This window comes from Suillus clintonianus, assembly GCF_016758775.1.
Source record: "Suillus clintonianus strain FC179 chromosome Unknown DEU56scaffold_6, whole genome shotgun sequence".
NCBI lineage: Eukaryota > Fungi > Basidiomycota > Agaricomycetes > Boletales > Suillaceae > Suillus > Suillus clintonianus.
This window is the reverse complement of record NW_024539230.1, coordinates 630678-646557: the sequence shown is the minus strand read 5'-3', so window position 1 is coordinate 646557 and position 15880 is coordinate 630678. Positions and strand designations below refer to the sequence as shown.

General features: G+C 48.1%; 3 protein-coding genes across 3 annotated transcripts; all 3 read right to left on the bottom strand.

Moving 5' to 3' along the window:
• Positions 1-4487: 4487 nt before the first annotated feature.
• On the bottom strand, positions 4488-6085 carry DEU56DRAFT_726974 (uncharacterized protein; the record flags this gene model as incomplete). Its single annotated transcript, XM_041347955.1, has 4 exons — positions 4488-5032; positions 5210-5399; positions 5458-5675; positions 5731-6085. The coding sequence occupies 4 exons, from the start codon at positions 6083-6085 to the stop codon at positions 4488-4490; spliced, it is 1308 nt and encodes a 435-aa protein (XP_041213827.1).
• Positions 6086-6217: 132 nt separating this feature from the next.
• Positions 6218-7397, bottom strand: DEU56DRAFT_907784 (uncharacterized protein; the record flags this gene model as incomplete). The annotated part of the gene is made up of 5 exons (XM_041356935.1): positions 6218-6639; positions 6691-6765; positions 6818-6966; positions 7024-7284; positions 7330-7397. The coding sequence occupies 5 exons, from the start codon at positions 7395-7397 to the stop codon at positions 6218-6220; spliced, it is 975 nt and encodes a 324-aa protein (XP_041213826.1).
• Positions 7398-7782: 385 nt separating this feature from the next.
• Positions 7783-10421, bottom strand: DEU56DRAFT_726933 (uncharacterized protein; the record flags this gene model as incomplete). Its single annotated transcript, XM_041347950.1, has 5 exons — positions 7783-8427; positions 8496-8853; positions 8905-9498; positions 9547-10106; positions 10155-10421. 5 exons carry the CDS (start codon positions 10419-10421, stop codon positions 7783-7785), a joined length of 2424 nt encoding a protein of 807 aa, XP_041213825.1.
• Positions 10422-15880: the final 5459 nt, after the last annotated feature.

The window sequence follows — 15880 nt, the reverse complement described above, 5'->3', positions numbered from 1 at the left end:
GTCGAACCATGGCTAGCGATTGATCCTATTTGAGAACTGACGCCTAAGAGGCACAGGTTATCACCTAAGCAAGGCGTCTACAAGGACAGCATAACAGCATGTCTAGCAGGTCTCTTCGTTGCCTCCACTATCACCAATGTTCTCAATCATCGTCATGCTGAACAATACGGCCGAGTCAAGCACTCCAATGCAATGGAGAGAGGCAGATAGAGGACCATTGTCAGACCCATCAGGACTTGTTGCTCCCCTGAAACGCTCTAATAATCCGCCGGCTTATGGTGCACAGCACCGCCAGGATGCACTTTGGAAAGGTGAGCGAGCACATTGTGAAACCAATTGACCAACTGAACATCGAGCAGGAGGGAATGAGGCGCTCCCTCCTATGTGGACAGAGGTCCATTTTGATGACGGACCACTTTATTGCGATGACACACTCCTCATGTATGCAGTGCACAGACCATTACCAGGAGTGCGACTAGGTGAGCAAGGAAAGTGCGATGAGAGCGAGGAACTCAGGATCGAGCATAGATAACCCCTCGGAGGAGCTCGTTCCTGGATTCGAATGGCACATCTCGCCACTCGGTCGATCCTACTTCGTCAACCACAAGACTCGGACCACATCGTGGAAGAAGCCAACGCCAGAATGTACAGCAGGGAGTTTGATGCCAGAGTGCATCATCAAATGCGACAACTCGTTCAACAAGTCCCTTGCCTGGTTGGGCACCAGTGACAATATAATGAGTACCTCGGAGGATGGTTCAATTCTCCAGTGGACAAGAGACGGAAAGCCAGTAGGAAAGTATGGTGATGGTGATGGAAACCCAGTAACCGCGATGGCGATGTCTCTGGAGGAAACAATGGTCATATGTGGAAGCTATGATGGCAGAGTATGGCTGTGGAATATAAAGGAGGGGAGCGTGGTCGGTAAGCCATGGGAGGCGAATAATGTCAGAGTGAGGTGCCTTGATTGGTCTCCGAATGGGTCGGAGGTTGCAGGTGCATTTTCCGACAGGACTATACAATGATGGAACCTGGCCACTGGCAGACAAATTGCACAACCCATAAAGATAAGCGATAAAATTGTGCGGACGGTCAAATACTCTCCACAAGGCGACAAATTCGCGAGCGGCGGTAATGACGACATGATCCAGGTGTGGTCAAAGGACGGCAAGCTGCTGTTCGAGATAAAGGGACATGAGGACTTTGTGACATCGATATGTTGGTCCAAGGATGGGGCATACATCTTCTCTGCCTCATTTGATTACACCATCCGAAAATGGCAATCGATGGACGGGGAAGAACTCGTCGTTTTTCAGGGCCATACCAACCATGTTGAATCCATTTGTCTGTTTCCCGATGGATGCCATCTTGTCAGCGCATCATACGACTACTCAGTTCACATCTGGGACCTCGAAACCAATCAGCAACTTGGAGATCCACTCTGGCACGACAATCATATCACGATTGTTGCCATGTCCTCTGATGGACAATACTTTGCCAGTGCTATCAAGGGACTGGGTCCAAACATGTATGTATGGAATCTGGAAGCAGCACTCAAGTGTGCTCGTGGTGTTGACGTACATGTGTACATCGCTTTCACCAGGCTCATTTCTAAGCGATCTTGTGTGTCGCTCAGGACAATGCCGATCTTAATGTGAAGCTCAAGGCAAGTCACCTGTCTTCTCTCTCATGCCTCATCTCACTCCTTTATCAGGGACATGCTACTCGACCTAGAGACATGCATTATTTTGTGAATACCCTGATCATTCGCTGATTTGTCTCATAAGATCTCTATTGCGCCTAGACTGCAAACCAACAATAGAGGCTTGGCAAGATATGTGAGTCCAGTGCGATCATTTCTGAGCTCTTTCCATTCTGACACCTATGCAGGGCAATGACTTCTTTAGCGATCACACAAACCACACGCCTCCTCGCTCAGCATCTCCACTGGGTCTGCGCAACTTATTTGGCTTCCTGCGCTCCAGCAATTGACCTGCAAATTCGCCCCAACCAATTCAGCTTCAGCCTCGGCGATTGCATTTCAGCTTATTTCCTGTGAGAATCTCCAGGTGTCCCGTCGATGTTGCTCCTGCCCATGATGAAGATGTAAGCGGTTCGTCATCACCATCACATGTCCCTCTTTGATATCTTTGCAGAGATACGGCATGATTGCTGAGACTGACGCAGAAGCAGAAGCAGCTATGCAACGTACGAGCAGCAACAATGCCGGCAGCTCAACAGCACAAGATCAAGCTGCATCGGGGACACATGGACCTCAGGGCCCACCAACACAAACACAAAGCTCAGCTGGCGAGCCTGGAAAATTTTCCTTGGAGGTCATCTGCTGCGGTTGGCCAGTCGTGCGCGTTCCACGTCGCAGACAGGAGGTCGTCTAAATGTTTCTTTCTCTTGAGTTTTCTTTCGCCTCTCTCTTTTTGCTCGCTCTTGCACTTTTCTTATGGATCATGTCTTGCTCCCAGCTGTGTATGAGCCTCGTGTCGTCACAAGTGAAGATTTTTTTGACTATTCTACTATATCCATACAGCATTGTCTCGTTTGAAGTACACAACTCGCACTCTCTTCTGTTGCGCAGTGGGGCTAGATAAGCAGTCTGACGTGCTAGATACTAGCTGTAATTGTGACAGGCAACTTAAACAACATTAATATTGTACGTCAGTTGTGCCCCAGCAATGCATACTGACTTTGTTCAGCCTGCATCTCATGTCTCTCCCTTGCTTGTCAACCTACAGCCGTCCGGTGGGCAAGATTTTTCCAATGCCAACCCTCGACGAGAGTCGTCTTTCTTCTTTCATACCTCACCTGACTTCTTTACCAGGAACTTGCAGCTTGGTCTAGAATTTCGAAACATGAGTAACTTAATTGCTAACAACCTGACCCTTTACTCATTCGTCTAATCAGATTTCCCTCTCTCTCGCACCTAGACAGCAAAGCAACAATAGAGGTTTGACAATACATGCAAGTCCAATGCGATCATATATCCCTGAGCTCTTGATATCCTGACACTTGTTCAGAGCAATAACATCTTCAACGATGACACCAACCACACGCCTCGTTGCTCAGCAAACACACTATGCATTCGTAGTCCTTGCAAAACGGCATGAGAATCGTGAGTCACCGATACACCCTGACCATGTTGCATCAAAATATAGGTGTTGTTATCCCTCGTACATTACATGGCCAAGACTGATTCCATGTCTGTCTCATGGGTCATGCCAATTCTCTGTGAATGTATTCAACGATCAAAGGGGGATGAGTATCGATGATGACGAGAGATACACGTCGTCTTCTTGGACATGAGAAACATCGACAAAAGGGGCGAAACTGAAACTCCAACGCCGGGGCTGGAGCGATAACCATCAGGTGGCATTTGCAGCCCGGGTGCTGTGGCGCAGGGAACCTAACAAATTACATAGACGAAGTGGAAGTGACGGGCCTGCGAACAGATCTGAAGGGTGAGGCATGGGATTTGTATTACTGTCCCATATGTCATTGCCCTGTATCAGTGTTGCACTGAGGGGAGGTGAAATGTTACTGATATATCTTCATATATCTTCCCAATACTCTATTGATTGCGGACTTTGGCCATGGTGGTCTGGAGATGTATATTGATATCACCCTAATCATTTTTGTGTGTCTTCATGGTCAATCTACAGAGCGTGCTGCTGATATTCGCGGAGCCATTTATGGATGCGAGGTTTACAGAGGTTTCGATTTGATCGTTCCGGGGCAACATCCTTGAACCTGCTTTACCAGCCCTTCCCTCCGATCATGGGTGGTACCAGTGAGTACGCTCAAATGGTTTGTGAATGTTGTCCTGATCGCAGTGACCGCCCAGGTTGGAAACTCCCTGCTTACCTAATGAGACGAAAAATGGTACGCCAAAGGAGACGATGTACACCATTTGTATCGGAACCAACGATCTGGGTGCCAACACGCTGATTACTGGAAGCAATGCATCCTCCACGTCAATTGTTCAGGTCAGGCAATGCGCCGTCGATGTCCTGAAGACCTTACACGAGAGTGGTGCTAGGAACTTCATCATGCAGTACGTGAGTGTATGAATATTGGGCCACTGTATCTTAGGCTCCTTTTTTTTCACCTCGACCTCACATAATACGTACCTAAATAGGTTGCCATACGACCCTGGGAAGGGCAAACCAATTAGGTAGCCTTTCATCAATTCCTTACACTGCCAGTAAATAGCCAAATAATGGTGAATATCTTTAACGTGGTAACATAAGCTTTCGGCACTGTCCGCTACGGTACCAGCCACGAGAACTAACCTTCTTCTTTAGGCAATTGTGCGTCCGCTCATTACCGCACTCTTGCGCTCGTCGTTGCCCACGACGAGCACGACTATTATCTCACAATTGAGTCAAAATTCATGTTTTTTTTTTACTATTCTTAAGGAATTAACATACGGTCATAAATTGCAAGATGTAGATGTAAAAACATAGTATTAATTATCACAAGGCTACAGACACAATACTAGGATCAGCCTCTGATTGACCTGAGCGCTTTTTCGTTCGAGGACCACGCTTCTGACCTTTATCGCAGCGCGGCTTGCGAGTCCTCTTTGATATGTTGACACTAGTTCCGTTTGCCATTGTAATGACATTCACGCTGTGACTCAGAGCTGATGTTTGCTGGCGAGGAAGGGAGGTGGAGTCGAGCGGAGGCTCGTTGTCGGATCCTTCTATGATGTTCTCCTGTCCTTCACCATCTACTTCCATCCCATCATCTCTTTCTACTCTCGCCTGATCCATTGCATCCTGGAAGCGCTGGTTACTCCACTCGTTAAACTTGCTGTCTGTCAGCTTGCGGAAGTGAGTGGCATTCGACTCCCATGCAAGGCTCAAAACGGCGAGTTCGGAGCGTGAGCTGATGTCCCCTGGGCAGCAGAACTTCTGCAGTGGCCAGTTCTCGATGATGATCCCGAATTTAGCGGTAATGTAGGTGCCGAAATTTTGGTAATACATGTGCGACACCTTGGTGGGGGCTGCTGCTGCCTCTATATGCCGAGTCAGATTAAAATCAAATAAAAGTGTTAAAGAGACGTACGAAGCTTCCGTAAAATATTCTCGCTGGTAGATTTCTTGAGATCAAGGACTTCTTGGAGGTGAGACTTGGCAAGACCTGCCAGTGCAGAACTAAGTGTGATACAACAAGAATATGATTAGGCGCTTACCTTGTACCCCAGCTATGCAGAATGCCTCGAAACGTACTGCGACATCCGCAATGGAAGAGCCCAAGCATGCATCAAAGAAGTCAGCAGCGCGCTCGGTGACGAAGATATGTGGCTGGTTGAAGTGGTCAATATTTGAACGTGAAGTGAGTAGCACGACCTCAAGGCCTGTACGTGCATTCAAAGCATGAATCTGTTGTTTGGTGTTAGCCACTAGTTGTTACATTTTTCAAGACAAATGTCATACTTACTTCACGGTCAAGTAACTCGAGACTTTTCCGAACGTCTTGAAAAGCGTTCAGAGGCACGTTGTGTAGGGCAAGCTGCTTAGATTCGCGATGGTCTTCGAGATCTTTCATGGCATCCGCGGTCTCTTTCTCTTGTTCGTCTTTTGACATGCCATTCCAACGCGCCGCAAGTCCTTTCACGCAATGAGAAGCTTTGAGGAAAGGGGAACCTGGAGGACGTTCTAAAGGTACAAGACACTGAGCACGACAAAAAACAACAAGTGAGGACACACGTACCCTGATTCGTCCGCTTCACCTCACGCCGAACAAATGTGTTCCATCTTGAAGGACTACGTGATGAAGCAGCCATGCGAGCACGCTGCATGAGCTCTTCATGATAATACTGAATGCTATGACCGCCAAATTTCTCATGCAGTAGCTTTGCCTGCTCCTGCACGACCTCACGGGCATCCTTGAGAGCATCAGCATATGTAATGCGATGGGCTAGACATTTTTCCTTCAAAGTGGCCTTTTCGCTGGCCGTGTGCTTGTAGCGACCTTTGCTGCGGTGGCGCCATGGCTTCCGAGGCTTTTGAGTAGTGAGTTTCTGTAATTTCGTATGATAGCGGCCAAGCCAGGTTTTTGCTTTCATGGTGCGGAACACAACGAGTAGACATTGGTTAAGGCGAAGAAATGCTAAGAATTTCGCTTTAGCATCGGTTAACATGTACATAGCCACGTGACTTCAAACAATGACATAGAGCGATAAGTAGAGATACATGAATCAGAAGGTGTTGTCACCAGTTATGAGTAACCACAGCCATTGAGCTTCAGTGATAGCAAGGCCCCTTCCAGAGATATCGTGAACAAAATCCTCCCCAGACTGAGAGACTTCCACTGCATGTGCGATACAAAGAATTGCACGAGCAGTGTAACCATGAGATTGCAGATAGCCATCAGTGACATCGCCAAAAGAAGGGAGCGGAGTATCATCAAGAGGAGGGGCGTGATAATGTGCACCTTGGATTCCATTAAGATCTCGAATGAATTGGTGGACACGAGGTGAGGTGCTGACAATCTGCGATGCCGATCCAGGAGTCGTTGTTCTCCATGTACGAAGGGCCTTAGGTGTGACTGGTAAGATAGTACCAACTGAAGCCGATGATTGCCCATATGAGCTTGACTCAGAGTCAATAACGAACTGGGCTAAGTTAAATTCTATGATCAGTAGGACAAACACACGGTAGCGCTACTCACATTGTAAGACGGCTGATTTCATAGGGTTGGCACCGTGTAACATCGAGATGGGTTTGGAGCTGGCTCCAGATGGTTCTATGAGAAGTTTTCTGATTAGGAGGACAAACACGCACTAGCCCACATGTACCTAAGACAGCTGATCTCACAGCGCCAACCAGTTCTTCCTGTCCAAGTTTTTGGCCCTTCAGAATCATCCATGCCATGGCCTCAGCGAACGTAGTGAGTTTCTTGTACTCTGCATTCTTATACCCTGTTACTGCGCGATGACAGTCTTCCCTACATATATAACTGATCAACACGATACTTGAAGATCTAAAATCATACGGTACATACCACATGGTGTAGATGCCTGGTGTATATCCATAGATGACAACGTAAAATCCCTGAATAGCATAGCGCTGAACATCCCGTCGAAGAACTCCTTGGGCCACATCTGAGTTGAGAAACAGCTGCGCAGCATCGGCTGGAGGTGTACTTTCATTGATATCCTTCACGAGCGTCTGAAGTGTGTCTAGCTTCTGAGCATGTTCCTCCTGCTGACAATGGACGACAATAGGAAAGTAATGGCTGCCATGGAGTTGAGGGGCGTATGGTCTGCGAGATTATTAGCTGTGTTTGCTACATGTCAACAAAACATACCGTTCAAAAAAAATACCTGGTTTCCGTCCGCCTAAGACAACCCAATAGTTCTTTCCAGTGCTTCCCATGCAAAAGGTTGAGTGATGGTGAGAGGAGAGAAAGATTCAAGAAAGATGTGGCTGAAGGGCAGATCAACGATCTCGCTGGAAGTTGAGTTGATTACATATACACACTGTCTTTCACGCAACTCATCTCCAATGTGTATCGGTGCTTTCTCTACTGTAATTGTATACGTAGCTCATTACCATTGTGTATCGGTGCTTTCATCTACTGTAATCCATGTAGCTCATTACCATTGTGTATCGGTGCTTTCATCTACTGTAATCTAGTGATCTATGCAATTCATCTCCATCATGTATCAGTGCTTTTCTTGATTTAAGTACTGTAATCCTATGCAAGTCGTCCTAGTTTCACGCAATTCATAGTGATTCAAATGTTGCATGTAAAATTGCTTCAACGGGTAAGTGCAAGATCTGACAAGTATTCTACTAAAGTCCCGATATCCTGCATGTCATCACCTTCGTCATCAATCATCTCGATGGTTTCATCATCACCATCATGCTCGTGCTCATGCTGGTGGCCAGCAAGGATACCGTCCATACCATCCCCCTCTACATCAAGATCAACTCGCCCCTTCCTTAAGCCTGGAGAGGCTACCCCACTAAAGCTTGAAAGTGCGTAAATCTGAAAAATGCGGTCGAGGAGCTGGGAGTTGACCAGGCGCCGGTCTTTGCAGAATTCTTGAACAGCGAAATATAAAGGCGATTCTTCAAGTGAAGAAAGAACACGAGCGAAGTGCCGGTCTTCATCCACAATAAATGTATGCAAGCGCCGGACTTCGACATTACACCTCTCAATCTCCTCCTTTGCACGCTGTATGCGTAGCCATTGCCGCATTGTCTCACAAATCACTGGTCTTGCCCACATCTTGTCGCGGATGTCTTGTCGCGTCTCGCGGAGAAGATTGAACTCCTCAAGAAAACTATAGTGAGACACCTTGGACCATTCAAGCGGCGGACGCGGTGGGTGTAGCTGCGACGCTGCATCATTGTATTTCTTGATGGCAGTTTGAATGGCGTGACAACGCGTCTGGAGGGACTTCGAGATATGCGTGCGCATTTTGTAGGCTAAATAATCACATCAGTAGGTGATCATTGAAAGCAAACAAAACACTTACCCGTCTGAGAGATGTTGAGCTTTTGCAACTCGAATAGACGTTGCACTATGAGGCGCTGGAGGTTATCGAGGGCACGCTGATAGGTGTGCGTTGCCATATATTTCATGGTTTCTTGATACTCTGGCGAGGTTGGCTGCCACCGGTGAGCAACACCCATCTTGACCTCCAAGGCAACAACTTCACGTTGAAGTGTGTCGAGGCATTCAGCATGGTACCTACGATGAGTTTCAAGCTTTCTCGTAGCTGATACATTGGTGGAATAGGATACGTCCTGTGAGGGGGGCAAGAATTGATAATCAGACGGCACCATAGATATAAACTGCAAGGAAGTATCGCTGGCGCAGGTCCTGAAATAATAGATTAACATAGATAACAAAAAACAAATATACAAGACTTACTGCGCGTCCCTCAACTTCTGAAGAAGCTCGACATATGTCATAGCGTGAATGTCCCACTCAGTCTCCTTGCCAAGACAAGCAATATACTCTATCTCTTCTTGACACCAAGCCTCCAGATCACCGTCCTGGATTCCAAGCGACACTTTGGCAGTGTCGAGGGCAAGAGATTCCGACGCTATAATGTTGATAGATTGCTTGTAGTTGTGATAGATCATCGTGGCGAGGTTAAGATATTTATCGTCATCCCACTGCTTATAGAAAAGGTCGAGGAAGATGGAACGACGGTAGGCAGTCGCATAGCGGATGACAGGAGCGAGTGCATTTGATGCACTGAAGAAGCGCTCAATGGCTCCAAAGTCCTCGATGCCTGCGCCTTGAATGCCATTTGGATGATTCTTGGTTTGGCAAGCATAGTTATGCGCATATCCGTGGAACGCATCGACACAGATACGGCAGCCTTGCTGCTTGAATGCCTTCCCGAGGCTGCTGGAGCGGATTGTTGAAGCAAACCCACAGCCAATGTCGTAGGCGGCGAGAGAGCGCTCGCCGAGGAGTTCGAGAACTTTAGATATAATTGCGAGGGGGTACTTGGCCCTATGTATATGTCAGAACACATGGATGATGGATCATAGCAAAACTCACAGTTCTCTGCTACGAACCATATCTGCTACCCACAAAAGAAGGCCATGGCGACAGGTGGAGACAAAGATACCTGTTTCGTCGAAAATACTCCACATCCGCTTCTTTTCATCGCTCGCAGCAGCCTTCCAGTTCTTGCTGCAGTCTGATGCGATGTTGCGTCTTGTCGGGTCTGCTTCAGTATCTTCATCATCATCGTTAGCTTCCAGCGAGTCCAGGGCGTCTGAATTTCGCGATTGCACCTCATTGGCAAACTTGTCAACATATGTGCGGGGAAGTAAGTAATCACTCTCAGTATACTCCCGCATGTCACCACGATTACGTGCACCTTCTGCCATCCGTTTGGCCGAGTTCCCACCGTCAAGGACATACATCCGTCCAAAGGTGAGAGTAGGTTCTTCCTCCAATTCATAAGTGCAAGGGGGGCAGGCATTGAGAATGCGCCAGTTGGGAGTGTCACGTCCGAGAATTTCATTGATCTTCTTGTCGACACCACGGAGAATGGCTAGGTAGGTATCGAACGCCCCCGACAAGGATGTGCGATAGCGTCGCTGATAAGGTATCTAGTAATACATCAGCATCAGTGTAAGAATGATGGGATATATACACACCCGGTATGAATCACACAGCACTTTTGCAAATGCCTCAATACTAAAAGAGGGCTTGCGGGCACGAAGCAGTCGGAAGTGTTCTAACGTATGCAGTGAAAATGCAAGGGACGGTGCATGTGGCACGTGACCCAGGTATCCGGCACGAACAAGTGCTGCACTGGGAGACAGGCAGTCTGCATCGCGTGAGATCAAGACTTCGGTGTCGAGTGTGAATATGTCCACTACCGGAATGAAAAAGTCATATTCAGATGGTGAATGCGGAGACATTGATGTGCTGTCAGTTGAGTTTGAAGCTTTCCAAAGGAGAAACAGATCAACGAGTTGGGGAAGAAGTGGGGCCCAATTGGCATGTAGGTCTTCTATACGTCTGCGCCATGTACAGGAGTCCTTATGTGTACGATAATTCCAGCTATATTTTCATCAGCAGGAGTGTGCTACAAAAGTTAGAACTCACAGATTGTCAACATAGTCTCGGATGGCGTGCACGATCGTTTCATCATCATTCCAGGACTCGGGGATTGGCTCCCATTCCCCGAGTGGTCCTTCATCATCAGCGTAGGTGGGAGAGCTTGGGATTTCCGAACGAACGTCTCTGAGTGCAGAAAGAGAATCAGCACTGAGGCCTAGTAAACTAGTGAGCAGAATATTGAAGTAGATAGAAAAGAAACTTTACCTGTTGTATTAATGCGATAACGCTGTTGAGCTGCAGACCGCTCACGCACTACTGCCCGTTGTCCAAGAACGTCATTGCGATATTGTCCATTGTATGAGAATCCTGTGATATGAACCTTGCGAGAGACGCCCTTGCGACGTTTTGTTCCGCCCATTGTGTAGAAAGAGAGAGTATGTCTTCAAATAGTCGTGCTCGTCGTGGGCAACAACGAGCGCAAGAGTGCGGTAATGAGCGGACGCACAATTGCCTAAAGAAGAAGGTTAGTTCTCGTGGCTGGTACCGTAGCGGACAGTGCCGAAAGCTTATGTTACCACGTTAAAGATATTCACCATTATTTGGCTATTTACTGGCAGTGTAAGGAATTGATGAAAGGCTACCTAATTGGTTTGCCCTTCCCAGGGTCGTATGGCAACCTATTTAGGTACGTATTATGTGAGGTCGAGGTTTTTTTTTTTTTTTTTTTTTTGGATCCTTGTTTATTGTCCTTTGGGGCGAAGCCCTATGATGGACACTACCTACACTATTTGTACTGTATCGTTGCCTTGTTAATGTTATATGTATACTCTGTTACAATGGTTCCGGCTTGCATGAGAACGGTGAAGGCCTTCTTCAGGCTATCGGTTGGGTGGTGGGTGTTTTCCTCGTCTCTTTCCTTGTTCTCATCTTCCTTCCTCTTCCTCATCTGGGGGGGCTACATCCCCAAAGATATTCTCCATTCTCCTTGTCCGAGCGATGTACGTCAAAGTCGCCCTCATTCCCTTCTTCTCGCTGAGTAGATACTTGACGTTGCACTGGCGTGGTCCGACTTCCGTTCATAGGGCTTCTCGTGTTCCCGCATACTGTCATATTCCGTACCTGAAGCTTCTCGTCCGGTCCGGTCCGTCCATTCTCTCGGGTCCGTTCTAGAATTCATTTCCCCGTGTCCCCATTTGTATATGCTTCTTGATGCCCCTATATGCCCGGATCCTTCTGACAGTTAATATCCGGGTTCATTCTGATCGGTCCGTTAGTCTATTCATTTCCCTTTCATTTAACTTGTCCCCCTTGTTTCATTTAATCTCCGGCTCCATTCTCGATCGTCCGCAGCAGTTCATATCCATTAGTACATTTCCTACATAGCCCTCTGATCCGAAGACTGCGCTTCGGCCAGATACCCGTCGGATATACTACAGTATATAAATCCCTTGTAACCCGTAGCATATCCTCAGTTCGAATATTAACTTAGACTCTGTTCAATCCTCGTGTTCTCTCGGCTCTTAGGATTATTGTCCTAGTCCTATCCTCCGAGCCTCGGGATTATATCCCTAAGGCTAAATACCTCCGCCTCTACCTTTGGGTAGTCTATACCTTGTTAGTTTCTACCCGGACGAAGTCTCGGGTAGCCTTCCCCCTTTCGTCTGGACCGTCCATACCCCTCGGCCGACGATATCTACCCCCCTGTAAATTAGGGGCACATACTCGGGTAAAGAGCGCAGTGCACGAGCTGAAGCTAAGCCCCTCCGGTCCGACCCGTTGAACATGGTCTTAACACGTACCCCGGGCACACCAACAGGAAATGGTGTACTGTTTCATTGTGCGTTCCACATTTCGGGCATCTTGCCGTAGGAGATTTTCCGATGCGTTTAAGGTACTTGTTTAGTGCAATATGTCCAGTGCGCAGTTGTACCAGTAGGGAGCAGTGACGTCTTGAGAGCTTCTGTGTCTTTCCCTCGTACTTCTTCGATGGCGCAGAGGGGTCTATGGACTGCAGTAGCGCGTATCGCGGTGAGCTTGCCATGGTGGCTGTCGCTTCTTGCTTGATTTTGGCGTTGAACTGTTGCATGAGTGCTGATTTGCTATGGGGGAGTGTGCAAATGCCATTCTTCCTTGTTGTTAGGGATTTGGGTAGTTCTCCCTGGTCTGACGTCTCTCCTCTTGCTGCCCTCTTTGTGTGTTCATCTGCCTCCTCATTGCCCTTTATTCCAACATGTCCTGTGGACCATCTGATGGTGAGTTTGCGGTTGTCGTCTTCTGGGATTAGGCGTCTAAGGTCGTCGTGGAAGATGTCCATCAAGTAGTGGCCCGGCTTTGATCTGAATGCCTCCGTTGCTCTAATGGCCGCTTGGTTGTCGATGCCCAGGGACATCGTCCCTCCTCGCGCTCCTCCTCCTTCCCTTAGCAATTGCACCGCTAATATCATCCCCACCACCTCCGCCTCATAAACCGTGTGCATTTCATCGTTCCACAGGTAGAACCTCTTGCTTCCCACTACCTCCTCTTCCCTCATTATCACCGCGGCTCCCCCCACTCCTCCGTCCACCATCGAGCCATCAGAGTAGGCTCGTAGATCTTCGTCGGCTACTTCGTCTTCTATCTGCGCTGCCTCGCTCTCCTCCGCTATGTGCGTTGTGACGTCCGGCTCCCACATCGGATAGTGTCTCACTGGGTCGATCTTCTCAACACTCGATGGGTCTATCTGGAATTCGTTCATCAGTCTATGAAGCGGTGAGGGGTGTCGTTTTCTGCCCTTAAACATTCTGCTTTCGCAGTAGTTGTATGCTGATTTGATTCCTTTGTGTAGCGGGTGGCATTCTGGGAGGGTCGCCATCCTCATCGTCGCCCTGTAGCAGTTCTTTCGAAGTATCTGTTGAAAGGGTAGTACGTTAGCGTGCGCGTCTAGCATGTCTGTAGCTGTGGATCTTAGACCCCCTGTGATCAATAATGTTGCCATCCTTTGAACCTTTGCCATTTGAGAGGCGACGCCTCGTGGTCCTCTTCCCCCCAGCTTTCTGCTTCTTCCCTTTGCTACCAGCCCTGCGCACCAAACATCCACGGCATATAGCATCTTCGGGATGACGACGCCTTCGAACAGCCGCTTCATCAACCTTCCGTGTATGCCTCTTGTCATTCTCGTCATTCTCATGCACGCCATCGCATACTTCGTGCCCTTCGCTAGCGCATGGGCTGCTTGTTCTCTGAAGTTGAGGTCTTGATCCACAATGATTCCGAGAAACTTGTGTGAGCTTGATGGTCTGATTGTGTGGTTGCGTATAGTTATTGGGAGTCGCGGGTCTGGGATGGTCTTGTTGGGGTTGATGTTGCATGGTATGTGTTTCCTAGATAAACAGATTAGTGCCGTCTTTTCCAGCTCAAACTCTGCATGATGCTCCTCACTCCAACTTAAACCCCCCCCCTCTTTCTCCATCATGTTCTTCAGTTTTGCATTTGATTCTTCATATGTTCGGCCTCTTGCGATTAGCGCCATGTCATCTATAAAGCCCAAACTCAGTTTGCTGCTTTGTGGGTCTGGGTCTGCGACGGTTAGTGCTCCTGAGTTGTAGGTGATGAATCCGAAGGGTGAGAGCGGACAACCCTGGTCTAGGCCATCAGGTACGTTGAATATATTTGACTGGTAGTTGTCGAAGAACAAGTACGTTGTTCTGTTTTCTAGTCTTTGCCCGTACCAATCGACGTACTGTTTGGGGATGCCCGCTTTGCATAAGTTGTGGAGTAAACGGTGTGTCGTTACGCTGGGGAATGCTGCCTTCACATCTAAGAAGAGGAGTGATACGTGGTCGTTCTTCGATGCCCAAGAGTCGGTTATGAACTTTGTGAGAAGATGTAGGGAATCCACTGTCGAGCGTCCTGGTCGCCCGCCAAAGTGCGTGGGCAGCAAGAGGTTGTGTTCTTCTGCAATATACGTCAGGTCATCCGCTACGCACGAAGAAAGAATCTTAGCCATCATGTCCAGCAACATTATTGGTCTGTATGCTTTCGGTACACTATAGTCTGGTCTTCCTGGCTTGCGTAGTACTATCGTTGAGGAGCACTTCCATTCGCTTGGGTAGATTTCTAGCGTGAAGGTCGGCCGGTAGACGGGCGCCATGAAAGGGACAAGTAGATCAGTGCATTTCATAAAAACAATGTTGCTTACCCCATTTAAGCCCAGGGCCTTGTACAGTGAAAGCTTCGTGATTGCTCTATGGATTTGTCGGTCCGTTATCGGTTGGAATTCACATACCGGCGGTCTATATTCGAAATCTTGCTCTGCGTGGTTGTTGTCTTGGGCCGGCTTGAACAAAACATTGTATAGGATTTCGCTTTTTCGTTCATTGTCTTGAGTGGTTCCATTGCCGTCTGTGTCCCTCGGATCTTGCAGGGTTTTTATTCTTGTGTGGACTTGGTCAGCGGGATCACTTGCAGCGTATCTGTGAAAATTCCATGTCCCGGTTAGTGTTAATAGTGTTTCGAGCCATTCCTTCCAGTGTTCTTCTTTGGCGCGCTTGATACTTTCCGCGAACTTGTTGTGTGCTACTCTATAGGCTTCGTGGATTGGGTCGTTACCTCTGTCTCGTTTCTTCTTTGCTATCCTCCCTAGCTTGTGTGTTGCCTTCCTTTCAGCATCCAGTTCCTTGCTCCACCACCGCTTTGCGTATGGGGACGCCTTGGTCTGCGGTACGCAGATTTCGATCGTGTCCGTTATACTTGCTGTTAACGCCTTTAGCACTACTTCAAACTGGTCTTTCGTGGTGATTTCCGTTGCTGGTGCTATGCATGCCAGCCTTTCCCCCAGTTTTTCCCGGAAATTGTCCCAGTCGGTGTTGCGGTAATTGTGTTTGGGGGTTGGTGTTATCCATTCAGGCTTGAGGTCGATTGTGCTGATGATTGGGAAGTGGTCGGTTACGACCGGTCATAGTTCTTGCTCGACGCTGCACTGGATGAACGAACACTTGAATTCTGCTGAGGTAAAAACATTCTCCGGCCTGGTCAAATTCTTCGTGTTTGATGCTTCTAGTGTAGCTATGTTCGGGGGGAGTACCTGTATTAGATTATACAGTGCTAGTAAGTTGATCAGTGATCCCGCGGCATCTAAGTTCGCCGCGGTGAAAAGGTGTACATTATGTGTCATTTCCCACATGGGGTGGTGGCAGTTGAAATCGCCCATCCAAATGATATGTTCGTTTTGTGCCTGGTTTTCACCTTGAGTGATCGGCTGATTTCGTCTGTGAGCATTATGTTCTGATCTCATGTGTCTCTCCAAGAAGTGGATCGTGTTGTTACTGTCACAGGGGTT